Source organism: Andrographis paniculata, unplaced genomic scaffold (assembly GCF_009805555.1).
Source record: "Andrographis paniculata isolate CXL003 unplaced genomic scaffold, ASM980555v1 Contig46END, whole genome shotgun sequence".
Classification (NCBI taxonomy): Eukaryota; Viridiplantae; Streptophyta; class Magnoliopsida; order Lamiales; family Acanthaceae; genus Andrographis; species Andrographis paniculata.
The window spans coordinates 682,969-709,900 of record NW_026137580.1 but is presented as its reverse complement, the minus strand read 5'-3'; the positions used below and the strand labels follow the sequence as shown (position 1 = coordinate 709,900).

General features: G+C 33.8%; 5 protein-coding genes and 1 long non-coding RNA gene across 9 annotated transcripts; 3 read left to right on the top strand and 3 right to left on the bottom strand.

The window, feature by feature from the left end:
* Window positions 1-10: 10 nt before the first annotated feature.
* On the top strand, window positions 11-6,962 carry LOC127252454 (uncharacterized). 2 transcript variants are annotated; one of them, XM_051276628.1, is made up of 14 exons: window positions 11-806; window positions 999-1,085; window positions 1,485-1,594; window positions 2,125-2,175; window positions 2,391-2,562; window positions 2,748-3,056; window positions 3,524-3,724; window positions 3,807-4,283; window positions 4,392-4,592; window positions 4,663-4,851; window positions 5,026-5,189; window positions 5,390-5,542; window positions 5,642-5,720; window positions 6,191-6,962. In XM_051276628.1, exons 1-14 carry the CDS (start codon window positions 357-359, stop codon window positions 6,626-6,628), a joined length of 3,081 nt encoding a protein of 1,026 aa, XP_051132585.1. In that variant the 5' UTR covers window positions 11-356; the 3' UTR covers window positions 6,629-6,962. The 2 variants fall into 2 exon arrangements, with proteins under 2 accessions (XP_051132585.1, XP_051132586.1); XM_051276629.1 differs by having other exon boundaries at window positions 747-806; window positions 2,401-2,562; window positions 6,191-6,961.
* A 268-nt stretch (window positions 6,963-7,230) lies between these two features.
* On the bottom strand, window positions 7,231-11,024 carry LOC127252450 (protein ABIL1). The gene is made up of 9 exons (XM_051276625.1): window positions 10,565-11,024; window positions 9,991-10,073; window positions 9,646-9,796; window positions 9,463-9,562; window positions 9,287-9,376; window positions 9,110-9,194; window positions 8,977-9,029; window positions 8,796-8,872; window positions 7,231-7,935 (listed from the first exon to the last, which is right to left on the bottom strand). The coding sequence occupies exons 1-9, from the start codon at window positions 10,655-10,657 to the stop codon at window positions 7,783-7,785; spliced, it is 885 nt and encodes a 294-aa protein (XP_051132582.1). The 5' UTR covers window positions 10,658-11,024; the 3' UTR covers window positions 7,231-7,782.
* Window positions 11,025-11,351: 327 nt separating this feature from the next.
* On the top strand, window positions 11,352-13,254 carry LOC127252451 (uncharacterized). The gene is made up of 2 exons (XM_051276626.1): window positions 11,352-11,852; window positions 12,470-13,254. Exons 1-2 carry the CDS (start codon window positions 11,503-11,505, stop codon window positions 12,930-12,932), a joined length of 813 nt encoding a protein of 270 aa, XP_051132583.1. The 5' UTR covers window positions 11,352-11,502; the 3' UTR covers window positions 12,933-13,254.
* Window positions 13,255-15,223: 1,969 nt separating this feature from the next.
* LOC127252692 (uncharacterized) lies at window positions 15,224-16,368 on the top strand. The gene is made up of 2 exons (XM_051276981.1): window positions 15,224-15,893; window positions 15,974-16,368. The coding sequence occupies exons 1-2, from the start codon at window positions 15,224-15,226 to the stop codon at window positions 15,979-15,981; spliced, it is 678 nt and encodes a 225-aa protein (XP_051132938.1). The 3' UTR covers window positions 15,982-16,368.
* On the bottom strand, window positions 15,379-19,797 carry LOC127252693 (uncharacterized). 3 transcript variants are annotated; one of them, XR_007839121.1, is made up of 3 exons: window positions 16,421-19,711; window positions 15,614-15,876; window positions 15,379-15,506 (listed from the first exon to the last, which is right to left on the bottom strand). It is a non-coding gene; the product is annotated as an uncharacterized LOC127252693 (long non-coding RNA). The 3 variants fall into 3 exon arrangements; XR_007839120.1 differs by lacking the exon at window positions 15,379-15,506 and adding an exon at window positions 19,729-19,797 and having other exon boundaries at window positions 15,755-15,876; window positions 16,421-19,476; XR_007839119.1 differs by lacking the exon at window positions 15,379-15,506 and having other exon boundaries at window positions 15,755-15,876; window positions 16,421-16,603; window positions 18,154-19,714.
* Window positions 19,798-22,012: 2,215 nt separating this feature from the next.
* LOC127252556 (RING-H2 finger protein ATL67) lies at window positions 22,013-22,876 on the bottom strand. The gene has a single exon (XM_051276779.1). The coding sequence runs from the start codon at window positions 22,788-22,790 to the stop codon at window positions 22,188-22,190; it is 603 nt and encodes a 200-aa protein (XP_051132736.1). The 5' UTR covers window positions 22,791-22,876; the 3' UTR covers window positions 22,013-22,187.
* Between the last annotated feature and the right edge of the window lie 4,056 nt (window positions 22,877-26,932).

The following is a 26,932-nucleotide window of genomic DNA, read 5'->3' as shown; positions in this document are numbered from 1 at the left end:
AGTGCAGATACCCCGATCTCGTCCATAGCTTTTCTTCCCCCTTTCTTCTTCTCCCAATCTTCTCCTTCAAGCAAACCCCTGCAGTGCCTTCAATTACTGTTAATCCAAGAAAATAGTGGCAGACTGCAGAGAAGGTTTCAAAAAATTGATGTTGCTTTTAGTCCAGATGGGTTTGACTGACAAAAATTAGAGATCTATCATTTCGTTATCCCCAAACTTGAGCTGTCTTTATTTATTTATTTTTATTATTTTCTGCCTCGATGTTAGAGTGAAATGTGTGCCCAGCTACTGTTCTTGAGTGGATGCACAGATGGAGCCTCATTTTCAGCTGTAAAGATTGGAATTTGAGTGTGTAAATGGGTTCACTCGAAACTGGGCTGCCATTGAAGAGGGATCAACATTTGCTGCGTTCTTCATCTGGTAGGAACAACAATATCGGCGGGGGTAATATTAATGGGTTTTTGGGGCAGAGGAGCAGATCAAGATTTGCAAGATGGGTACTGTTCAAGAGGATTGATTATCTGCAGTTGATTTGTGGAGTGGCTGTTTTCTTCTTTTTTGTGTTCCTCTTCCAGATTTTCTTCCTGCCTGGCCATCTGATTGGAGATGAAAATAGATCTGATAAAGTCCTTCAAGGCAATTTTGGGGAATTGTCATTCTTGAAAGAGCTGGACTTTGGGGAAGATATAGAGTTTGAGCCTTTGAGAAGTGTGGAGAAGTTCCAAAAGGATTCGCAATTGGGAAATGGAAGTTTTGGGTTGAAAAATGGTGTGAGATTTGGGTATCGGAAACCTAAGCTTGCTTTGGTAAGCAATGTGGAACTTCTTTGTGTTTGAAACTTTTAGGTGTTGGTCTGTTAGTTACATTAGTGAATTAGCATACACATATACATACATATTGTATATATATATATATATGCATATGAGCTTGATTTAATTTCATTCTACATTGTGTGGTTTGTCAAGTGTTGTTAACTGAGATTGTTTGTGAAACTGTAGGTTTTCGCAGATTTATGGGTTGATCAACATCAGATACTAATGGCTACTGTTGCTAGGGCATTGCTCGAGATCGGATATGACCTTGAGGTGATTTAGTAAATCTGTGATTATTTCCTATTGCTTGTTACCTTATTGAGGAAAAGGAACTGTGTACTGTGTGAACTCTAGGCAATTGTTCCTCCCAGAAACTCCCTTCAAGAAATGGACTTCATGTGAAGTGTGCAATTTTAGTAATTTGAACTTTTTGTTATTTTGATGTTTGGTGAGTGGTTGATCTCAGCAATGTAGTATTTTTTTTTTTTTTTCCTAAACCAAGCCAAGAAGAATTTCTCCATGTTTTGCATCTAAGGGAAAACGTAACAGAGTTGATATTACAACGTGTAGGAACTAGAAATCAATGTAGATGGAACCAAGTCCCTTCTATTTCCCTTGCCCGAATCACGGCACCTGCTAAAAGTTCTGTACCTTTTTGGTTTGTTTTTTCAGGTATTTGCACTTGAAAATGGCCCGGCGCGTGCTGTATGGGAAAAGATTGGGGTTTCGTTGAGAATTATTGTTGCAGATGGAAACACGAAGCTACAAGTGGATTGGCTCAAGTATGCATGCCACTCTCTATATTAGAAAATATATGAATCTTGATTGACATTTCTTAGTAGGCTGTAATCTTTTGCTCCTGCATCGTAAATTCTTCTCTTGGATCAAGTTAACAAAATAAAAACTTATATACATGTTTTATAAAATAACCACTAAGTTCCACTGTAATTGTTTTCTTTGGTATTTCTGTTCATCTAAGCTTCATGAAACACAATTTACAATTTATTCTATGGTCTCGATGATTTTGTCCATGCACTTTCATCTTGTTTGATGTTAACATATCACTATAAATCTTTCGGTGAATCTCTCTGTGAGGACTAAGCTATGTTATCAACAAATTTTGCCCCATAATTCAATGTATTGGGTATTTTACCGATACACTGTAACATGTTTTTTAATTAACCACCATTCTAACAATCTGGATGCATGGTGTTGAAGCTCTCTTGCAGATAATTTGTTGAAGATAAATTAGGTTATACATGCATACATATACATATATACACATTCTAATAAGTATGCTTCTTATTTACAGTTACGATGCCGTACTTGTGAATTCTCTCGAGGCCGTTGGCTTCTTGTCTTGGTAAGCAGCATGACACTATTCTGTCATCTGCCGAAATATTTCATATTGTTTTGTTTATTTTATCGTTACATTTCTTGTTTGAGTCTGTCTTCCACATAGTCTTTTAACATGACCCTGAATTTCGAAAAAAAAGAGATTAAAATAAGATTGTACTTTCCCCCTTTGTTTGTTCACAATATCCTTTGCAAAAACATAAATGGTTTTACTTGTTACAGTCTCATGCAGGAACCTTTTAAAAATGTTCCGCTCATATGGACTGTGCATGAACTTACTCTTGCGACTCGATTGAGACAATATTCTTCCAGTGGTCAGGCTGAATTTGTTGATCTCTGGAAAAAAGTTTTTGCCAGGGCCAGAGTTGTTGTCTTTCCAAACTATATATTGCCGGTAAATTTACAAGTTGATCAAATGTTATTCTTAGCTGTGGCGATTTCTAAGATCCATAAAGTACTTTTAGCTACCTCTGAATGAATTTGAGGAAGAAATGTGCAATTTCAACATCTTAAATTTTTATTCTATGAGAACATGAGGATCATTATCATGATATTGATTTCTTTGCAAATGATATTCAGATGGCATATTTGTTATGTGACCCTGGAAACTACATTGTAATCCCCGGCTCACCTGAAGAAGCTTGGAAATCTGATAGGCGAATAGGGTTTATGGAAGATAATCCACAGCTGAAATTGGAGTATGAGTCAGATGAATTTGTTGTTGCCGTTGTGGGGAGCCAGCTAGGTTACAAAGGTCTGTGGGTGGATCATGCCTTTGTCTTACAGGCTTTACGCCCTCTTTTTACAGACTTTGGTGATTCAAGTTCCCCTATTAAAGTTTTTGTCGTGGCTGGAGATTCCATGGGCAACTATAGAACCATTGTGGAGGTGAGAACAATTTATTCCTTTTTCAAGTTGTTGCATGATGACGTGACCCTTTAGGATTTCTTAGTGGTTGAAAGCATCTATCAGTTGATTTTAGGTTAAACATAGATCTTGGTTGATGTCTTTTTGTGTAAATAGTACCAAAAATATAATAAATTGTGTGGAATTCACATTGATGCAAACTCCCTTGGCTTTCCATGAATATAATGAACCTAATTCTTAGACTTCAATTTTAGTGCTCCCAAGATGACTCCTTTGAGTGCCATTTGGTGGAAATGACTGACCCTTTTGGTTTGTTTGTTTAATGTTTATTAGTTATGCTAAATATGTAAATTAGCAATTTGTAATATGACTCCTTTGAGCACCATTTGGTGGTATTTGACTGCCTATGATTTGTAATTTACTTTCAAGAGACATTGAAGGGATTATTTTTGTCGTTTGTATTCTAATGTTCGAATTAATGGCTGCAGACAATTTCACAGAAATTGGGATATCAAAATGAGACAGTGAAGCATGTTGCTGATACAAATATGGACACAGTAATAAGTTCTGCTGATCTGGTGGTATATGGATCCTTCTTCGACCAGCATTCCTTTCCAGACGTTTTGCTGAAGGCTATGTGTCTTGGGAAACCTATAATAGCCCCTGATCTACCGGGAATACAGAAATATGTATGTTTTTTTAAAGTAAAATTATCTAAAATTCATTTTTCGTTCTTCATTGCTGTACTAACTGATGGGAGAAATCTTTTAGGTCAGTGACAGAGTGAACGGCTTTCTATTCCCAAAGGATGACATTGTGGCTCTGACACAGATCATGTTTCAAATGTTCTCAAATGGAAAACTCTCAGCCATAGCTGACAATGCTGCAACCATTGCAAAGCATACTGCTAAGAACTTAATGGTTTCGGAAAGTGTTGGAGGATATGCATTGTTACTGGAAAACATTCTTGTACTCCCATCTGAAGTTGCAGCTCCTCGATCCAGAGAAGGTATTCCTCAGAAACTAAAAGAGGAATGGCAATGGCATCTCTTTGATGGAATTGCAGATACCCGTCCTCCAAATAAGTCCACAGTGGGGTTCTTAGAAAAGTTCGAAAAACAGTTCAACCATTATGCAGAACCTGTTTCAGCTTTAATTTCACTAAATGATTCATTCGTTTATGCAATCTGGGAAGACCAGAAGTATATAGATACGATTACCATGAAAAAAAGAAGAGAGGAAGAAGAGGTAACTGATTATGCTTTTTGTCTTTCTATGTGATTTCAAATTAGATAGTGAATGTTTAAGATCATTAAGATTCATTGACAATGACTTCTTGTTTGCAAACTGATTCAGCTGAAGGATAGGACGGATCTGCCTCGAGGAACATGGGATGATGTATATCGAAGTGCTAGAAGAGCTGACCGTTCATTGCATGAAAGAGATGAAGGAGAACTTGAAAGGACTGGTCAACCCTTATGTATTTATGAACCGTACTTTGGAGCGGGAACATGGCCTTTTTTGCACCACACTTCATTATACAGAGGACTTGGACTGGTTAGTACTCTACATGTTTTCTTGAAATTCAATGCTGTTCCACCATCAATTTGAGTTGGGATTTTTGCAGTCTACAAAAGGTCGAAGACCTGGAACAGATGATATTGATGCACCTGCTCGTCTCCCAATATTAAGCAATTCTTATTACCGTGATATCTTGGGGGAATATGGTGCCTTTTTTGCAATTGCAAATCGGATTGATCGTATACACAAAAACTCATGGATAGGATTTCAGTCTTGGAGAGCGTCAGCAAGGATGGTATGTGATTGAGCTCTGGTTAACTATGGCTGCTGAATTTTTTCCTTAGTCTTGTTACGATTTGTGATGATTGCGAAACTAAAACAATACAATGCTAGTGTTACATATGGTTTTATTTATTTATTTCTGGTAAACATACCATCTCATGTCTAACAGTGAGTAATATAATATCAGAATTCCTTGTCCAAGACTGCTGAAAGATCGTTGTTGGAAGCTATTGAAGCACGAAAACATGGGGATACATTATACTTTTGGGTCCGTTTGGACACAGATGATAGAAATTCGTTGAAACAGGATTTTTGGTCCTTCTGTGATGCTGTAAATGCTGGGAACTGCAGGTAGGCATTGTCATGTCGCTTTTAGTAATTTTGGCTGCATACTTAATTTAGGGGCACTGGAAATTAATTAGGCTGTAGGAATTAAGAATCAAAATGATTCAGACCTCCTGGTAGATATAAGAATCGCTAAAACATAGGAGGTTGAGAATCATCGAACTTTGTTGAGAATCTGCTTAATCTGTTTTACATGTGGTTTTTAGGCTTGCTTTCTCAATGGCGCTAAAACATATGTACGGCTTCAATCACAACCTAAGTTCTCTTCCACCAATGCCGTCGGACGAGGGCACTTGGTCTGTAATGCATTCTTGGGCTTTACCTACAAAATCCTTTGTGGAGTTTGTTATGTTTTCAAGGTCTGTTGTTCTACGAATTGTCTTTATGCTTGAAAATCATTTCTATGCTTTCGTCTTTATGAATGTTATTGTTAACAAACTATGTCTTTCTACCTCTAGAATGTTTGTTGATGCGCTCGACGCCCAATTCTATGATGATCATCAGAAATCTGGACACTGTTGCCTTAGCTTATCCAAGGTAGTCTTAACTTTCTTTTTATTGTGTTTGTGATTGTAACTTTAAGGTTAGTATGAAAATCTATTTGAGTTAGATTAGGCTGTCTGTGGATCTTTTTTATATTAGGAATCTTTTAGGAATAGAAGTTGAGCTGTTCTGGATTTATGATCGAGTCATATATAAAAGAGTACTCGATAAATCAATGATTATACGAATCTAGTATTTACGAGTCGCAAATATGTGAGATTATCATAATTTCTGCAATCTTTGTGATCAGCCAGCTACTAATTCAATAAAATCATCTCCATTGTCTTTATTTCTCTTCTTAATTTGATTTTCTGTTACTACTTTTGGGGGGTTTTAGAAGTTTTTGGCTCCACACATCACATCCCTACAATTTGAACATATATTTGAGCTGTGTTTCTGTTTCTTGCTTATGTCCCATATTTTACTTTGTCTGAAAAGCATGTGACTTGATGAATGAATGGCAGGACAAGCATTGCTACACCCGAGTGCTTGAGTTGCTCATCAATGTCTGGGCATACCACAGTGCAAGAAGGATAATCTACGTGGATCCAAAGCTAGGCTTAATGCAAGAACAACACGGTCTGAAAAGCAGAAGGGGTCGAATGTGGATCAAGTGGTTCCAATTGAGCACACTCAAAAGCATGGACGAGGAATTGGCAGAGGAGATGGATTCCGACCACCCCAAAAGGCGGTGGCTGTGGCCATCAACGGGCGAAGTGTTCTGGCAAGGAATGTACGAGAAGGAGCGCAGTATGAGATACAAAGCCAAAGCGAAGAAACGGCAACAGAGTAAAGACAAGATTAAACGGATAAAGGATCGAACACATCAAAAGGCATTGGGGAAGTATGTGAAGCCTCGCATCAATGAGGACATCAACAACAACACTGCTCTTGCAGCTTAGCTACTACTGATTTTCTTCCTCTCTCTCTCTCTCTCTCTCTATATATATATATATGCATATACACAGCGATCATCTAATTTTTTTGGTACCACTTTTTCCCCTTTCAAATGTTTTTTGGTATGAAGTGGTTGCTGCCCTGAAAATTGTAATTTGTAGTTGAGATGTACCTATTGTTTTATTGGTTATTGTTGTTATCACTTCACTTGTAAATGAAACTAATGGACAACCTTTGGGCTTTTTGTCTTGCCAAGTGTGTTGTTTGGGGAGTCTTATAAATGTCTTTGTTTCAACATTATAAAGAACATAACTTTGTTTATGCAATGTCAATTCATACTATACATTTGTTTTTGGGCAAATTGGTTATAATTCTTTTCTGGTTTCGAAACGTCTAAATCATCCATTTACTTTAAAAATTGCATAAAGTTTCTTTATAATATAAAAAATATTGCATAAAATTCTTTTTGATTTTGAAACTCCCTATTAGAATATAAATTATCTTCTCATCATACAAGGAAGGTTATTACTATATCCTTTGTATTGAAATCGATTCATGATTGGCATCATTTGGAGGCGAAAGATCAATGGTTTTCTGGTAGTCCAGATGAATCAATTTGATAAATAATAATACTAATAATGAATGCATAACTCATGATGTTTGTACAAGTGATAGTTTCATTACTGCCCAGAAACTAATACAACATTATTAATGGTAAGAGGGCAAGATAGTACAGGACACAACAAACACAACCTTGATGGGTTTGGGCCCAGCAAAGGCAAAGAGCATAGGGCAACTGGCCTATACCCTCAGGAACCATTACCACCAAGGCTGTATGTCAATCACAGACAACCCAATGAATGAAAAAGGAAAGGAAATGGAGTCTGTTTAAATGGACATGTACATATGACTGACTAGATTGGCTAACTATTTGGTGTATCTGATTATGACTTTCAACTATAAATGTAATGCACTCATTCCTAGTTTATCGATACACATAAGTAGAATACCATTTGATCAACAGCTTATTAATTTTCAGAAACTGTTGAATTTGAATAGGGAAGGGACAAGGACAGTAGATGAGTATGGACAATTCCCTCTAACCTGATTGATGGATTCAATGACATAAAGCTCGATGATAATTTGGTCAGTGGTTCATTCATGCATTTGTCTTCAATTTCGGTGCCTTGGGCTTCACAAAGAACGATGAAAGCATACTCTTACTTCGAACAGGGGGGCGCACAATCTCCTTGTGAGTTGGACTACCAAATGACCTGAATGGAGTTAAAGGTTTGGAGCCCTCCAAAGATTCCTGCAGACAATTTTTAAGGGCTTGATTTAACAAGAAAGAATGAGAAAAGAAATCGGTTGAAATTAGATAATGCTTTGAAAGAAATTTCTGTTTAACAATTTCTGTAAAAAGACAATCAGATAACTCACTAGTCAGATAAAGTTGCATGTCTAGATAGTTAAGATGATAGAACCTATTACCAAAGTATGGTGGGGTTAATAAGTAGCAATGTAGCATGATGGCGTTACTTGAAGAGCTCACTAGCACAAGGCAACATTCCAATGTTCTTTCTACATAAAAGCCTTTGGTATTTTACAATAACTTAGTTGGAAATATGCATGCATGTTTTTGTGTTGTTTCATTTTGGATAATTTGGATTGTACTGGGCATCCAAAAAAAGGAAAAAGTTAAAAGTAATATGTCCACCAGCAACCTATTGATTGGGCTATCTTGTAGGGGAAAAGAGGCATTTCCACCAGAAATGTCGAGTAAAAAGATGAAATCTTTAAATGAAGCAGATTGGGAGGACAAAGACCATCTATTGGCTAAAGCCCATGTGTTAATTATTCATCTTGTCAAATAAAAAAATGCCAAACATGATCTAGCTATAAGAAAGATATCGACCTGTGACCCTATAAATAGAAAACTGCTCTCTTCACTCCTGAACCACTCCTATCTCTTGTTAATAATTAAGATCAATCTTTTCTTATAGATCCCACAGTTGGGAAATTTTAGTTCTATGGAAATTTAGTCCCTATACTAAAATTTATATCATATTCAAAGGCAATATTACCAAATCAAGTGAGCCCTCTAGAAAAAAGAAAATAAAAATCAGAGAATGAGAGAAAATCATGCTTAATTTTCAAGGATATTGAAATTACCCGTTGCGTAACACCCAATGTTTGCATTGCTACACTTGAAGCTGGCGTGGATCTCAACCTGGTGTTCTCTTCAACATCTAATTGGTAAATGATAAGTTCAAAAAATGAATACTTCTGAAGATGAAAAATAGTGATCTCACTTTTCAACAGTTAATTAAAGTTGATAAGAATGATTGCATACCTAACAAGTTTGATGGACCAGATGTTTTAACATTTGCTTTTGAGTCCTCAGTGCTGACAAATAAGCAGATATTAACTATGTTCTGCACATAATTGACAGAAGCATACATAGAATGAGAGCTTATGGGACAAACCTGATAATACCACGCGAAGAGCCTTTCAAGGTTGACTTGGTTTCAGATGCTAAATGCCAAGAGAGAGTTTTTGCAGCAGCAGCACCTAAACCAAATGTCACTAATGGAATTAGCTAACCTACAATGGGTCGCTGATCCTTCAGCTAACTCCATGGTACTTTAAAGAATATCAACCACCTGAAGCATACAGACGAGCTCTTGCTTGGATAGGTTGCCGAGGATCAGTTTGTATATGTGGACTAAAGTGCACCTTCTTGTTCACAGAATCTAGCTTGATCGACCCAATGAAATATATATTAATGACAAACACAAACAGACAAGAATGCAAGAAGGAAATGTAATTAGTAACTCACTCGGTAATATATAATGTTTGTGATGCTTTGGGATTATGGCTATTAACTGCTGCTGCCTAAGACCTTCTTTATCCACATATGTTTGACATGTCAGAAGTTGCTTACATGGAAAAATCACATTTCAGAGCCGCAATCATGATCACCTTCATAAAATATGCACCAAGTTAATGGAGTGAGACATACCTGATTCAAACAGGTGACTTTTAGATCCATGGAAGAGATGTCCAGTGTCTGCTGCTCAAGAATATCACTGAACTTGTATGCAACGGTACCGAGGTGGTCGATGGCATTGACGAGAGCTCTTACAGCGTAATCCTTAAGATTATCCAGAACCCTTATACACAATACAATAATATAAAGGTAAAATTTCCAGGGTAAAAGAAATAGGTGGGGACAATGCAGTTTCAAGATATTTTCACATTTGAGTGTACATTTGGAAAGCATTATGTGATACATTCATAACATATGTATAGAAATTCTTCGTAATTGCCTATTGTAAACAAAGCAAGTACACGACGAAAGTCTTACATTTGCTTTTGGTCACTGTGAAGATAAGACTTTTCGCAATATTCGGCTGCCGAATAAAGTTGCGGCCTCAGATTCTTGAGTTCCTGAGGAGGCATAATATGATTGGAACAATGAACAATCAGTACTTTCCGAAAATACAATTTATACTAAACAAAAAGACTTCAATGCATATCTTAATTAGCAAATTGGAGATTTGGGATCAAGCACAATAAACAATTCCTTGAACTAAGTTATATTTCCAGAATATATATATATACAACATATATGGCATTCATCACTAAAAGAGTATTTAAGCAACAGCAAATCGAAATCACCAATTCTGTACGCAATAGCATAGAAGCAAGCAGACAAGGAAATTGACACCAGCTTAATTCTTCGAAGTCAACCAATATAGAATCATATTTTACATTTCCATCACAAACACACAATCCGTCAACCAATAAGTCAACCTCGGATCACGAGCAAAAGATTCACAAGTCTTCTCTTCTCACACCCCTAACGCAATCCTTCCTAGATCTGATCCTAAAATTTCCATCCAGAGCACACAACCAATAACCACCACGCATAAACTTACCTGTAATGCCGTGACAAAGTTCTTACTTCTCTCCATCGACACCTCGTCAAACGTCCTCCTCTGATTCTGCAACCGACCTTTCTCCACCTCCATTACTGAAAAAAAAAAAAAAAAAAAAAAAAGCAAAACGCGCCCACAGAATGAAAGATTAACAATATGCTTCAGCTCAAATCCCCAGAGACTCCCTTCGAAACTCAATCATCAAACCCTAACATCAAAAGCCTCGATTTAACATCACAATTAACAAATTGTGGATCCAGCTGTGCCACCAAGGATTTGGAGCTAAGCAAAGTTAATAACGCGCGCAGGGGCGGGGTTGGGTGAGGCTAAGTGTGTGCAGCAGAAGCAACCCCGGGAAGTGCGTTGTAGGTGTAATAAATTGGTTCAAAGGTAGAGGAAAAGCTTGAAAGCGACGTCGTTTTGTATTTATGTTGGGGCAGAACTCAGACGGGAGGAAGAAAGGTGGTTCAACTGCACTCAGCTGGCTGGTGGGCCTCTTATTTAATGCCTATTTAATAATTAATTCCCCTCTCAATTAATAAATTTTTAATAAATTACCAATATTCGAATCTAATCTAATAATCTACTGTAAATTATTTATTTATTATTACTCAATACATTTTTATTTTTATTTTAAATAATTGAATTTGGGCTTGTTATTGGAAAAGATTGTGGGCCCAATAAATGGGCCCAAAAGATGCAAGGAAATCTAGCCCAATTCATTGACCAATCAAGTAATTTATAAAGAATAATAATTTACTAATTCGAATTTCTTGATTATCCCCAGAATCTGAAGCTTATCCGGTGGGCGATGGTTTCGCGAGCTCACCTGGAGCAGAACGATCTCTTTGAGAATTCGAGTATAATGTCGATTGGGAAGTGAAGATCGTAATTTGTTGTAGATTATCGATTGCGCCAATTTTAAGGGGCATCTTGCGATGGCGCTTATAGTGATGTCGCCGGAGGTTGCATCGTTCGCCGGAATGGGAATTCACATGCGAAAGGCTCCCCGAATCGCTGGAAAAAGCGTTAAGTTCGTCTCATGTTCGGGTGTGAAGGATGTGGAAATGGAGGTTTTGAAATTGCGAAGCGATAACTACGAGGATGGTCTGAGATGGCTGTACGGGCAGGTGAAGGAGGGCGAAACGGCGCCGTTTCCGTCGACGAAGGACAAGGAGGATGAAAGGAAGAAGCAGGATTACTATGTGAATACAGGTTACGCGATTCGAAACCTTCGTGAGGAATTTCCGGAGCTTTTCTATAGAGAATTGAGCTTTGATATCTACAGGTTTGCATTTTAACTTTCCCTTGCAGCATTAATCTTTTGATTGGTTAGGGCTTATGCATATACTGCCATTTGATATCTCCTTTTACTCTGTGCCACTGTTCATTTCTAGAATTGAAAATGTCACTTTATCTTAATCAAATGTGGATAATGCTTGAAAGAACTCCATATATACATTTGATGCTGATAGAACAGTGTTTGAACTATAGTTCTACATACAATTGAGCAAAATCGATATGTACATTTGATATTGATATAACAGTGCTTCAACTATAGTTCTACATACAATTGAGCAAAATCGAAATATACGTTTGATTTTGATAGAACAGTGTTTGAACTATAGTTCTACATACAATTGAGCAAAATCGATACATATATCTGATGTTGATAGAACGGTGCTTGAACTATAGTTCTACATACAATTGAGCAAATTCGATATATACATTTAATGTTGATAGAACAGTGTTTGAACTATAATTCTACATATAATTGAGCAAAAACTAGAGAATGCCTGGATTTTATTATTGGTTTTAATGTTCTTGGTATTATGTGTATGTGAAGAATGATCAAATTCAAAATGGATCTCTAAAATCTGTGTCATTCATTGTCTATTGCCATAGGGATGATATTGTTTTTAAAGACCCTGTCAATGCAATCGCCGGTATTGAGAACTATAAGTCAATCTTTTGGGCATTAAGATTTCATGGGAAGATCTTTTTTCGGGCATTGTGGGTTGACATTATAAGTGTGTGGCAGCCGGCGGAGAACATGATATTGGTTCGATGGGTAGTTCATGGCATTCCTCGAGTACCATGGGAGAGCCGAAGTAGATTTGACGGCACCTCTGAGTATAAGCTGGATAAGGTTGGAAAGATCTATGAACACAAAGTTCACAATATTGCTATGAATGGGCCCCAAAAGTTCCAAGTTCTAGCCGTCGATCAATTGCTTCAATCAATAGGATGCCCTTCTACCCCAAAGCCAACATATTTTGAATTCTCATCCTCTGGTTTTCGATTTTGGGAGCATTCAAGATTAGTCACTTCTGTTCTAGCTCCTATTGAATCTAAAGCACGATCATGAAAGAGTACGTAGAGTTGGTTCATGGCACTCAAAATCTTGGTTTGTGTTACAGTTTATCTGAATCCATGAATGTGATTATACGCCGTGGATATACATGAGATGGGATGGCGAATGCAGTATAAATAACAGCTTTTGAGATATGTAAATTCGAGCTGCTTGTGTTTTTTTCCTGTATAAACATAGTTTGAAATTTCGTGCTGCACATATATAATCAAGTGCTTATAGTAGTGTCTTGGTGTGTTCCAATTGTTGTTGGTGAACATATATTGAGTGTGTATGTAAAACATATATATATATATGTGTGTGTGTGTATATTATGCTATTTGATCAGCTTCTTGAGTTTAAAATGAGCCATTCAGATCAGATTTGTGGCACTTATCTTTGTATTCTTAGTTTGTATACTATAGTGCCTATACTATTGGGGAGTTCTTGAAATTGTGTTATTTCGCGACCCATTTAATGTATGGAAGAAAGATAATGGTTCGGGATATGGGGGTTTTATTAAGCTCACTAAGATAGATTGTTTTCTTCTACTTCCGATTGTTTTGTAAAATTAGAGTTTTTATCTTTGGAGATTGGAAATTGGAGACAGGACTATTAGAAATGCAATCCAAGAAAAAAATTTGTGGTTCGGGTGGTGATGGACCGGAGCCTTTGGGTCTCTTCGTAGCTCGGCCCATGAAGAGGACCTTTGGTAGGCTATTATTGTCGAACTATAATCATCAATCTTGTTTTGTTTGTGTGTTCTAAAGAAGAATTAATTTTTTTGTTGAGTAAGGGTGGCATTGGGTTCTTGATTGTTATGATTTTTGTTCTTTTAGTAATATTTTGTTTTGTCTATTTGGTTATTATTATGCAAATTTAAATACATAGGTTCGTTCCCAACATGTATCCAACATGTGGGGACCCTTGTCTCCTCTTTAACATGAAAACAACAACACATTCCTTAATCTTGGAAGGTTGTGTAATTGTGTTGTGATGACTGATGACTGATGGAAGAACTAAGAGAACAGATAACAAACCTGTGGCTACCTGTCTCATTGAGAACATATATATATATATATATTATTATTATTACTATTATTATTAATCAACCTGTTTCTATACATTACATTACAATGCATTGATTGAAGAAATGTGGCTTGTTCATATTAGTTGGCACACTTTGGTTTTGTTCTTCTTCTTATATATTTTTTACAATGAAGGTTAATCGTTTTTAATAAAAACATACTTATTTATTATATAAAACATCACATGCAAGAACCTACATACCACAAAGCAAACACACCTTAGATTGAGCATTTTGAATGTTGAGTGAGTGAGCTATTTATTTGCATGTCTTAGATTTAATAATGAGAGAAACTTAGTTGTTTGATTTTTTAAATTATAAAAGTTATAAATATGTCCCTATAATCAAAACATTGCTTCATACCCAAATGTATCATAATAATACTAATAATAACCTACAAAAAAATCAACATAATGTTGATAAATACTAGCACCAAATATGTCGCCATGCTCCTTACACGGAGTATGTAACTATGTATACATTTACATGTCCCTCTCACAAATTGGGCATCCTCTATTATTTGATTATATTCAATTTCTCTTTTTCAAGACAATTTTTTATTTTTATTAGTAATTTTTAAGTATAATAATTATGGAAGGTGATATTAATTATTATATATAAAAAAAAGGATAAAATTTTATGGTAAAATAACACAAAATGAACCCCTTTTCGACCCAAGGAGTGTGAATCCACAATCCCGCAAGTAATTGGCAACTTGTACAATATTAAAAATAAAATAAAATAAAATATTATTATTATTATTATTATTATTATTAGCCAAGAGCATGGGCCTGAGATTGGTTGCTTGCAACTTGTTTCAATCTTCTTCCCATAAAACCTCCTGAAATTAATATATAATGATTATCATACAAGTAAATGGACTACCTCTACACAATCATCATTTCATTTCATTTCAAAATATCTTAGGTGGGACAAGAGCGAGACATTCTATTATTATAATTTATGTTTGCAGCAAATATACATAATAAAATAAATTCCAATTCAAAAGAACACCAAACACTATAAATATTACTACTACCTTACAACAATACAAAAAACTCCTACAACAATTATTCACCATAGCCTCGGAATCACTCTGTCGTGGGTGACCACAAACCATTGCTATATGACAGATACCCTAAATAAACACACACATACATTTATATAAATATACTCACATACAATTCCTTCTTCAAGCTCTAATCTTGATATCAATCTGCAAATGGAAAACCATCAAGCAATAGCCACAGAAAGCTTTTCTTACAGCTGGTTAATAGGCAAGAAGCTTCCCATCCCAGACACCGTCATTCCCGACGACGTCGAAAACGAGCAAACATTCAACTTCGACGTAGGCATCGCAGCGTCCCTAGTTCCGGCGGACGAATTATTTTCTCACGGGCAACTCATCCCAGCATATTCCGACACATCGAAACCGATGTTCTCGGCATCGACAATCCCCACCTCCCCGTTAACTTCGCAGCTACTCCAAAGAACTTCATCACTTGCTGACAACAAAAACCACATTATAAAATGGAGGAAGTCGTCCAAGAGAATTCTCGACAAGTGTTTCAAGTTTGCATGCAAGACTATGGGTTTCTCGCGGAGAACCAACCGAGTAAATGATCTTGAAAGAAAAGTGTTTGAATTGCAAACATGGAACGACTGCCCCACCGCGTCCCCAAGGCCTAGCTCGGCTCATTCGGTTGTCGAATGGGGCGATGTGATGTGGGTAGGGGGAAGTACCGATATTTGTCATCGAATGAAGAGAGTCGATAGTTGGAGGAGTTCATTGCATGCTTCGCCAAGTATAAGCCCGCGTAGCCCCAGCGATGCTTGCTGTGATGCTGAAAGCTCAATCCGAGAAGCCATTCTTTACTGCAAAAGAACAATTGGTATGTTGGGTACTCAAAAATTCACTCAAAAAGTGTTTTTACTGATCTTTACTAATGCATAATCAATTTTGAAATTACAGAAAAATGAGGAGTTGGATTTCCAACAGCTGAAGAATGTGAAGCAAAAACAGCGAAGAGATTCCAGAAATGGATGAAAAGTTTCGATGAGCCTCAGAAAGTTATTAAAAGAACTTCCAAGTTCCATATATATTTTGAGTATTAGAAGTAGGAAATTTCTCCAGTTCTACTATCATAAATATCAGTAGTAATCAGCAACCAATTCGTCTGACGCTATATTTAAGCTCAGAATTCTTATATGTAGTAATATTTTGGAATTACGAAATGTTTTTGTTTCTCTATGGAAAAGTAGAAAACAGATCCTTATCAAGAATGATGAAACAGGACAGCATATTTTTGGCATCATTTTATGAATGATGACACACATCTTCTTTGTTCCTTTTTTTAAAATTTTTTGCTTTATTCATTTATTTATTTATTTTGTTTCCTTGATGGTTGAAGGGACTCACATGTTTTTCATATCCTCTCTTTGTTCCTTTCTGGTGATTGTTGAATCATTTTTGTGAATCTGCTTCTTGCACTGATGGTTGGTCCACCACGGGCTTTATTGTGCGATGATCGCTGCAACAAATGTAGTAAGAACAGCAGAGGAAGGGGTAGCTGCAGATTCCCTCATAATCATATCTGCACATCTGCTTTGCCACTTAGTGTTATTAGAAAATTCGACATTTTTAAAAATGGGCATTTCTCATATTCTCATTCAGACACAAAACAGAAAGTGATCGAATGTGTACGAAAGATTATTTATCACACATAGACAACAGGGCCAGTTAAAGTAAGTCAATATAAACATTTCGCCTCTCCATCCGGTTGAAACTTCAAATACCAAGGCTCGCATTTCATTCAACATATTACAACAAACTAACAAAAATAACAAAATAGAATAGTCTCAAGGAGCCACATGCTTTGCTCAAAAATGGAAGCAGAATTCCTGCAACTTTGCATGTTCTAACTTCTAAGAAAATTGACAAGTCTTGACATAGTGTGAACCTTAAATTGACCCTAAACTATGGAATTCCCAATTCCCACAGCCATAACATAACAGACACTCTTAAGTTAGTTACAAGGAACAAAGACAGGCAGACAAAAGAGGGGTCCATGAAAGGAAACGTTAGGAGATTAGCCATGGAAAAACTCCCATCACTTTTTGTATCTGTGTTAGTTTTTTCCTTGTCTTACATTGCATCTATATCTTTTCGGATCAAAGTAGGACAATTATGAGTCACTAGTGTTCGAAATTTGATGTCCAAATGTATCTGAAAATCATCCATGATTGGGGGGACCAGTCCCTCCCAAGACATCCTACCTGTCCTCACTAAAATCTCCTCTATCCTTTTCTTGCCCAGACACCTTTCACTCACAAGCACATACACATACACATTGACATAAAATGGAAAGAGATGCAAAGTTGAACTGAACAGATTCGACTTCACAAAGAGATGAAAACAAGTCTTGAAATGCACAAACAAGAAAATAAGAAAGGAATATAATTAGGAACTTAGTATGCCAACAAAAAGAAAAGATAAAAAGGATTGGATCAATCGCAACACCTCAAATGAATCCTCCACGTGATCACGTAACAATGACAAAACTTATGCAATTGCTTTCAAACCTGGTTTCAAGTGTCTGACTAAATGAACAATCGCTAAGCATTGCACAACAAAAATAAATTAATATTCTCATTCATAAAAAGAAATGATCTTTGTAAACAAAGAAATAAGCTCTATTTATAGCACAAGGAGAATATCCTAAACATAAGGAAAAGCAGATGCACGACGTACAATCCAACCTAAAGTTAACAACCAGCCAAATGAATAATAATAATAAAGATAATAAATCCTCAAAAATCTTATCTGGACAAAACACTGTATAGCATCTTCATCTTTTTAAGTTCTCCAGAAACAATTTCAAAGTTCAGGCTTGATTACTTTGAAGTAAATTTCCAAAGGAAAAACCTCTTGCGATTATACTAGCGTATGCACGAATGAGGATAGTGCACTAAAATAATAATAATACATATGCGAACTGTGAGGTCAATGTACAAGTATATAACATCTTGCCTACTGCAGTGCTCATAAGTCTTCCAACTCTCGAGAAATTTAAGAATGGATGACCCTGGTAAAGTGTCTAAAGATACATATATAAGTAAGGAAAAAATAGAGTAAAAAGATTGTGTGTTGACCTGTGAACCCAGCACACCATCACATAGCGTACCCAACTTGTTGCTGTGAGATCTGGGAATTAGAGAAGAAGTCTTCAAGCTTACCTCCGGCATGTGGTACAACATAGAGACACTTTACAGGTGCATCAGAGCTTATTCTTCAAGATAGGTCATGTCCGATGTATTTTAATATTACACATTGTTATAACAATAACTGAAGCATAACAAGTGAAGATCCAATCTAGTTGGTATGTTTTCATGTACAACTTAATTTAATAAAGGATCTAGCTTTATAAAGATTAGCTCAAAAAGGTCTACACCTTTAAAGACTACAATCTTTAATTTCGTTTTGACTGAAAATACATTTTATTAAGCTTATTAAGTCTTCTAGGTAGGCATTATAAATATTCAATTGGTTAAAATCAAATCACTGTTGATTAAAATGAATGATGATTCACAGTAAACTTAGATACTCAAATTCAATGAAGCTTGACTTGTGTCCATAAGCCCTAAACAACTGCAAGTCTGCAATTATGAAATTTTACTTCATAAGAAATCATGGTCATGTTACTACTAATTATTCCCCCCTCAATCTCATCCAGAGTTATGAAGAGTTTAAACTCAAGCTGCATAGTTCTTCCACCATCACCTTTTAAAACATGCATATTCACTCAATAGTTCTGAATTCATAGCAAATAGAAATTTGATAACACCATCACATTATAACCTAACATTAGGATAAGATGGCAATGGAAAATTAAACTTGAAGAACTCCTACTACATGAAAGCAACTATGTGTTTCTTGGCATTATGCTCAGGACCAGAAGCATTGCTATGCACGTCAGGAAGGCAGACTTATCAACCATCGTTTTAACAACTGCAATGAGGACAACACCAATTGGTGGGCACTTCATGTTTCGATGTTTCATTTCACATGTTAGTGCTCAGGTTTAAATTCAACGCACCACAAACATTAAAGGCAATGAAAAGGATGCAAGAAGATGCAAACAAAAGATGACGGTAACACGTATCAGAACAGATAGATGCATGAGAAAAGGAACCTAAACAGGAGATTATGTGTGAATTCAGGGACTTTAGATGTCCACTCATTTTGGGTTTGGGACCATTTGTGCCCTACCATGGTGTCATGTGCAGCACTTCATGAATGACTGAAATGGGAGGATACAAACTTGATTCCAGACTCTTCACATTTCCCTACATTCTCTATATGTAAATTATTCATCTATGGCTCTCCAATTAGGGTTCAAATCTGTCCCCAAAATCCCTCCACTAACAGATTCCCCTCCCACGCCGCTGGAACTGGAAATCTTCACTACGCTTACCCTAAAATCACATATGTATATTTTTTAATAATAAACTCAAGGACGTAACCAGAGAAATTCAGCCTTCACTATCGAAATTCACGAATGATAATAACAATGATCCATTTCTACTGCAAATTGCTGATCATTCGAACTTCGAGTATCAGCAACTTTTACCCGAACTTCAATTTCAATATCCTTAAATATATATATATATATATATATATGAAACAGGTCAATGGAGATAAGTAGAAATTGATCACAGAATACGAACTGATCATTGTTGGCAGTTGAAGGAAGCTTCAGCGTCTGATCGTCTCCAAATGCAACAGGCCGACCCGCCATTGTTCCATAGCTTTGTATTTTTTGATATGTATATTGGGCCAACGGCCTGTGGTTAAAGCCCATTTGACGCATTGTCTCTTATTTTTACTACTCCCTCCTTCCCAACCAAACAAGGTGCAACATTTGCTTTTGGCACGAATAGGTAAGTAGTACTAATTAGGATAATTTAGAAATTAAGTGATATGATGGAGAAAGAAATATATATTTTATTTTTTTATTTGGATGATGTGAGAGGATAAAGTGCGGGAAGATTAAGTATAATTAATTATTTCCTATTTTGAAAATGTTGCATAGTATTTGGGACATACCAAAAAGGAAATGTTGCAGGATGTTTGAGACGGAAGGAGTATTATTTTTTATTGTTATTATTTTTTTAAAAAAAAATGTTTGAATAATAAAAAGTAATAAAATATCTATTTACAGGGGGTGAGAGTAGTAAATAAATATAATTTTTATAGTATTTATAATATATAATATTGTCACATTTATTAAAGAAAATAACAAAATATCTTAATTTTATATCAACGGGAAGGATTATATATATAAGAACTTATGAATAGTGTGTAATAATACATAGGTTGAAAAAAAAAAAAAAAAACTCTCAAATGAAATGAAAAGAGAGCACAACCTTAATGACAAAAACAAAAAGAAAATGGCGTATTTACTTTTGAAATTTTGATTTTGAATTTCGATTTTTAATAATAAAATTTTAAATTAAAATAAATTATTGATATGATATTTTAAATATAAAAATAAATTTTATTTTATTACAATAAATAAAAAAAAAGTATATGTTCAAGTTAATATTTTTTTAAAAAAATTATAATTGAAAAATCATAATGAATATCTAACGAATAAACACGTCAGATAATGTTTTATTATTTTTACGTCCAATAAAATATTATTTAACAAAATAAAAATAAATTAAAGTACAAGAATACAGAGAAACATACCTGTCAATTGAATAACACGAAATTTTTAAATATACATAACGTATGGTCCACTTCATTAGAGCTATTTCTCAAATCAAACAATATTTTATTTTCGTAGCAGATCACACAAGTTAACAAAATCCCCTCGTCAATAAATGCTAAACAATACTTAAAATTAGTGTTCAAATGTTTATAATACATTGAATTTATAATAAAAATATATATATATATAAACTATTACCCTTTATCAATCTATCTATTTTATTCCCTCCGTCCCATGTAATATGGGTTAATTATCGTAGACACGAGAATTTAGGTAGTAATTAATTAAAAAGTGTATTAGTAAAAATAATTATTATTTAGTAAAAATAATTATAGATTAAGATTAAGATAAGTAAATAGTTTAATTAAAATTAAAAAAATTTTAAATTTTAAAATTTAAAATGCGATTAAAATGTATAATTATATTTTCAAAAATAGAAAGGATAAATTATGTGGGACGGAAAAAAATAGAAAATAGGGACAAATTATTTGGGACGGGAGTATTATTTAGAGTTATTTACAATTATTATCATTTGCTAAATTAGTAAATGAAATATCTGTACACTAATAAAATCAGTACCAAAAAATAAAATAAAATTACAAAAATATATAATTAATCAGCTAGATGTGTTAATTTGTATATATATGCTTTTTCTAAGAAAAAAAAAAGGAAAAAAAAAGTAATATATTAAAATAATATAAACTAACAATAAAAATACAAAATTACACCAATTTTCGAAACAATTCCTAAAATGTACAGCTGTGTGTGGATCTGTAATAAAATTTAAAGAATTCAAATAAAAAAATAAATGCAAAAGTTTTAAACTTATATTAATTCTTCTGTAAATGCAAAATTAACAGATTTAAAGTATTGAAATAACTCTGAGTCATAAATAAATATTTTCCATAAAAGCATATAAACATCAAATGTGATTATATATAATAAATAGATTTTTATAAACATTTTTAATAACAAAATAGATATTATAACAACAAATAAATAAATAAATAGAACAGTACCATAGAAATTTGAAGACAATTTTTGTTTATAATTTTTTAATATTTTGATTTGTTTTGAACAAAATAAATTTTGAATAAAACAAAATAGTATACTCAATATTTAAATATAAAATAAATACTAAAAATACTAGAAGGCCTTGTTTCTTGTAATTAAACACTAAAAAGAATAAAAAATAAAACAAATAAAATGAAAAAACACATAAGAAGAGAATGGCTATATATAGAAATAAGCATGCACATTTTCAATTCTTTAATTTATAGTAATTGACAAATCAAATGAAAAATTACAAAGCTACCCAAAACTTTCTTTCTTCTACAATCAAACACCCCCACCAAAAATAAGAATTACATAAAAGCACACCTAATTCCCCAGATTACCAAACCCACCCCTCAATTATTGCCTCCGCCGCCCATCGGAGTACTGCGAGAGCGGCACCACCTCCTGCAGCGGCGTCGAGAGCGGCGTCGGCAGCGGTGAGTTCCGGCAGACCGGACACGACGCGTTGAGCTTCAGCCAAGCGTCCACACACATCACGTGAAAGCAGTGCCGACAGTCCGGCAGCATCCGGAGCATCTCCGCCTCCTTATACTCGCACAGACAAATCGAACAAACACTGTTGTTCTCCAAACCGCCGCCGCCGCCGCCGCGCTTCGAGAACACCAGTTTCGGATACGAGTTAATAACCGCCTGGTCGAGTCCTACGACGACGTTTCGCGACTCACTCTCCTCATCCTCCTCCTCCACGAAGATCATCCGCGGAAGGTAGACGCTATTCTCCCCCGTGCGGCGGCGATCCTCGCCCTGGCGGTTCCTCCGGCGCCGCGCGGCCGCGGATCGGCAGCAGATGTAGGATGCGAGCAAAACGGTTGAAAATAGAACAAGGAATCCGAGCGCGATGGCGATTGCGTATCCGAGACCGAGCGATCTGAAATTCTGCGCGAGCGAGGGGGAAGGCGAGGGCGGCGGAGGCGGCTCTGCTGCGGCGGAGGAGGACATCGGAGACGGTAAAGGAAGGTGGAGGAGGAGATGGAAAAGGCCATTTGAATGGAGGGGGTGGGTGGGGGGTTTTGATGCGGCATTTAATACTAGGGATTGGACACAGCAGCAGCTCATCTCATTTAATGGCCAACATGGGGCGAGGCGAGGACGAGGCCACCCCCGAATCAACACCATTAATTAATTATTTAATTAATTAAAAACTAATTACGATTCTTTTTTCGGGATTTGGCGATGATTCTTCGCTCCACTCTATCGTATTGATATTTGAATGGCTCCACAAATATTTAATTTTATTTATTTAATTGGTGTTTATTATTTTAATTATTTTTATTTTTTTTAATGTACTCCCCTATCCCGAAAAAAAAAAAAAAACATATAGATTTTTTAATATTAGTATTATATTAATTTGTAGTAAAAATGACAAAAATGTCCCATATTAAGTATGGTGTGTTATAAAAGTAATGACATTTGTATAATATATTGTAAGTTGTAAGGGTATTTATTATGTTACGGAGATGTACAGTTACTAAATTAAGAAATTGTATTTTTATCATATTCAAATATCGACATGCAAAAAATAAATGAGACTCTAGAACCGAAGGAAGATAGCATTATTTTAAATTTACTGCAAAATCGCATATAACCCTTTTGATTTGGGACTAATAGAGTAATATTTTTGTAAAATTGTGTAAATATTGATATTGTAAGGTGCGGTAGTTGTTCTTGTTTGAGCTTTTGAGGCGTTAGAGAATTGTTATTTAAAATAAAATTAGTTAGATTTTTTTTATATTATATTGAAAAATAATTGTATATTCAAAATATAATACTGTCCCACGATCGGTATCTTGGTCACTGTAGATACGAGAACTTAAGATGAGTATAATTAGTCCCACAATCGGTATCTTGGTCACTATAGATACGAGAACTTAAGATGAGTATAATTAGTAGATAATTAAGAATATATTAGTAAAAATAATTAATTTATAATATAAATTATTATAAATTAAAATTAATATAACTAATTAGTTTAATTAAAAAAAATTAAATTAGAAAATTTTAAAAAAAAGATTAAAATGGGTAATTATTTTCCAAAAAAAAGAAAAGTGACATGAGATGTGGAACGACGGCAACATGAACATGATAAGTGGACGGAGGGAGTATTAAATAATTTTAGAATTTAAAATTTAATCCTCTAACAAATACCTACCAAATAAACACATTAGTCTTTAAAAAGAAAGCTTTAAATGCATTGTTATTAACACACAGTAAGTCACTAATTATTTGTATATTTTAATTTTTTTTTTTTCCTATTTTGTCAAATCTCTATAAATTATTTTGACTAATTATAATTTATGCACGAGATCTGAAAAACAGAAACACAGAAGACCGCAATCTCCTCTTGTCTTGTTCAGAATAAAATAAAAAATAAAAAATAAAAAATAATAATAATAATAATGATAAAAGTGTCCTTTCTCCTAACATTTTCGAATCTTCTTTCCAATTATAAGATAATTTAAAATTATTGGTTCACACAGTTAGGTCTAACCTTTGGAATAAAAAATTAATATTATAATATAAATCAGATGTAGTTTTTTTTTTTTTTTTTTTAAATAATTTGCATACAGTTTAGTTGAGGTTGGAATTTAATTTATTTAAATACAGCAACAAATATGTTGGCTATTACTGCAACATTTTTTCCAATTTCTCTAATAAAGTCAAACCAATTAAATGGACTTCGATGCAATGAAAATAATTATAATTAAATTAAAATAGATAATACTATATTGTATGATTTGTATTTTCGATAAAAAAAAAAAAAAAATTTAAAATTGTATAAATAAACGTAAACAATTGTTTCTAACAAAGTAAATTATTTCCAATAGTTTAATTATTAAATACAAACGTCACTGTTTTATGTTTAAAAGGAATAGTTTAAAAAATAAACGAAAAAATCCCAAAGATGCAGTAAAATTTATCTTGACAAATTTAGCAGTTTGTTTAAGGGCGTTTGTTTGTGGGGTTTATGGTTAAATTTGAGACAGTATAATTTTTACATTTTGAACCGAAATAATTATACAATTTTAAATATATAAAAAAATATTGATGTGTTATTTAAAAATAAAATTAATTTTTAATATAATATAAAATATAATAATAATAATTAAATTTACTTTTTATTTTTTTTATAAACTATAAATGAACAGTTAATTCTGAATTGAAAAGTAACATACAAAACCAGCATTTGGTTATTTTTCCAAATCAATTTTTTTACTATTTAATTTTTATTATTTTCAATAAAAATTATAGTACTTCTTTCCAAAAACATGTTCATTTATTTTTTACACGATTTTAATATATAGAAAAAAGTCATAAAATGTGGTATGATGTTTTTGCTAGAAAATAGTAAAAATAAATATATTTCATCCTTATATAAATGTACTCTTTATATTTTTATAATAGTTCAAGAAATAATATTATTTTGTTTGTTACTGAATATGTATAAGATATATTGATGTTGCTGCCCTTATATTTTATATGTATGTGTAACAATATGTTTGTAATTTATGTAAAAATTGAATGTATTTTAGGGTGTGTTTGATTGTTAAACTTCCTAAATTTTTTATTATTCATTAATTTTTTTCCGTTAAAAATATCAAATTAAATATCTATTTTTATTTTTTGTATTATACTACTATAAATCAATTTTGCATTCACATCGTACAATTATTTCAATTTAAAATTTTTATTATTCATATCTCACTTCAAAATTCAAACCCCCAAACAAACACACCATTAGTATTAGTACGTGATTACTTTTATTATAATAGAAATTCGATACTTTTGAATGAGACGACAAGAATAATAAAAATAATATTTTTAGTTTAGACCGGGAGTATTTTTTTTTCAAAAAAAAAAGTAAACTTACTTTTTTATGATATCATCATTTTTTCGTCATAAAATATTATACTCTTTCCAACCACACATTAATATTTTGTTTTCTTATATTGAACGTCCAATAATTATTATCTTATTTTTTTATACACAATTTTTTTATCCATCGTTCATTTATCTTTTTTAATTTCTACTTTACAATAAAAGACAAATTTTTCAATTCATAACAAAAAAAAAAAAAAAAAATTACCTAAAAAACCCTACAAATGTTATTTTAGGACAAAAATTTTGAATGGAGAAAGTATATGAAAATTGTTATTCATATCAAAACTCAAATACAAATCAAACCAACCATAAGTATTTATAAAAACATTAATCTCAATTTCCGTATTTAGAGTTCCGTGCAAGAGAAACTCCATCAAATTCAAATAACTCCAAATCCATATTTTGAAGAAAAAAAAAATAGAAGATCGAAATGATGGATTAGAAGTAATAACTCTAAATTTGAGCAATTTTCTACTTTTAAAATACATTTATTATTTGTATTTTTGTGCAAAATTTTTCAGAATATCTAATTTAAAGTATTCACTATTGATATATTTTGTTTGTTAAGATCCAACATTATATAGATAAGATTTATTCCTTTAAAATCATATCAAGCGAAACTTAGGTCAAAATTGTCCATATTCAATGAACGGACAAAGCAGACAAATCAATGAACGAACTTTTTACGCAAAAGCTTAACTTATTCTTCAGTAAACGTAAATCTCTAGACATAAATATTATTCATCTAAATCATAAGGAAAATGTTCCCAACCCTAAAAAACATTTTTTCGGCCAAACGTTAAGTCCTATACGACCTATGATACTAAGAAAAGAATATACGCTGAATTCCACCATAGGATAAAAGGGCACACGTGAAGTAGGAAGTTATAGTAGTTTTATTTGTTTCAACTACTTAATCGTCTAATTGTCCAATTGTTTCAACTGCTAAATTAACCGCTCAACTGTTTTATTTGGAGCCTATAAATACAACCAAATTGTATTGTATTATTCATGTTTTCACATTTTCGTTTTACCAATTCTTCTAATCACTCTTCAAAATTCAAACAGTAAGAAGTTTTTTATCGATAGTTTATCGGGACATCCATAAGACTTTGTGGAAATTTTCCATCCCTTACCTCGCCTAGTTGCCGTCGTACTCCTTTTCCAGTATATTTTATTCTACTTTCCAGTAGCTATATATA

What these genes read in the sequence shown, in the direction of transcription:
- LOC127252451 (XM_051276626.1), top strand. Translation starts at nt 11,503, where the DNA reads ATGGCGCTTATAGTGATGTCGCCGGAGGTTGCATCGTTCGCCGGAATG. An exon ending in TTGAGCTTTGATATCTACAG is followed by an intron (nt 11,853 to 12,469) that starts GTTTGCATTTTA and finishes CTATTGCCATAG; the next exon opens with GGATGATATTGTTTTTAAAG.
- LOC127252454 (XM_051276628.1), top strand. Translation starts at nt 357, where the DNA reads ATGGGTTCACTCGAAACTGGGCTGCCATTGAAGAGGGATCAACATTTG. An exon ending in GCCGTTGGCTTCTTGTCTTG is followed by an intron (nt 2,176 to 2,390) that starts GTAAGCAGCATG and finishes TACTTGTTACAG; the next exon opens with TCTCATGCAGGAACCTTTTA. An exon ending in GTAAATGCTGGGAACTGCAG is followed by an intron (nt 5,190 to 5,389) that starts GTAGGCATTGTC and finishes TGTGGTTTTTAG; the next exon opens with GCTTGCTTTCTCAATGGCGC.
- LOC127252450 (XM_051276625.1), bottom strand. Translation starts at nt 10,657, where the DNA reads ATGGAGGTGGAGAAAGGTCGGTTGCAGAATCAGAGGAGGACGTTTGAC. An exon ending in ACTTTGTCACGGCATTACAG is followed by an intron (nt 10,074 to 10,564) that starts GTAAGTTTATGC and finishes ATGCCTCCTCAG; the next exon opens with GAACTCAAGAATCTGAGGCC. An exon ending in TCTTCGCGTGGTATTATCAG is followed by an intron (nt 9,030 to 9,109) that starts GTTTGTCCCATA and finishes CTTATTTGTCAG; the next exon opens with CACTGAGGACTCAAAAGCAA.
- LOC127252692 (XM_051276981.1), top strand. Translation starts at nt 15,224, where the DNA reads ATGGAAAACCATCAAGCAATAGCCACAGAAAGCTTTTCTTACAGCTGG.
- LOC127252556 (XM_051276779.1), bottom strand. Translation starts at nt 22,790, where the DNA reads ATGTCCTCCTCCGCCGCAGCAGAGCCGCCTCCGCCGCCCTCGCCTTCC.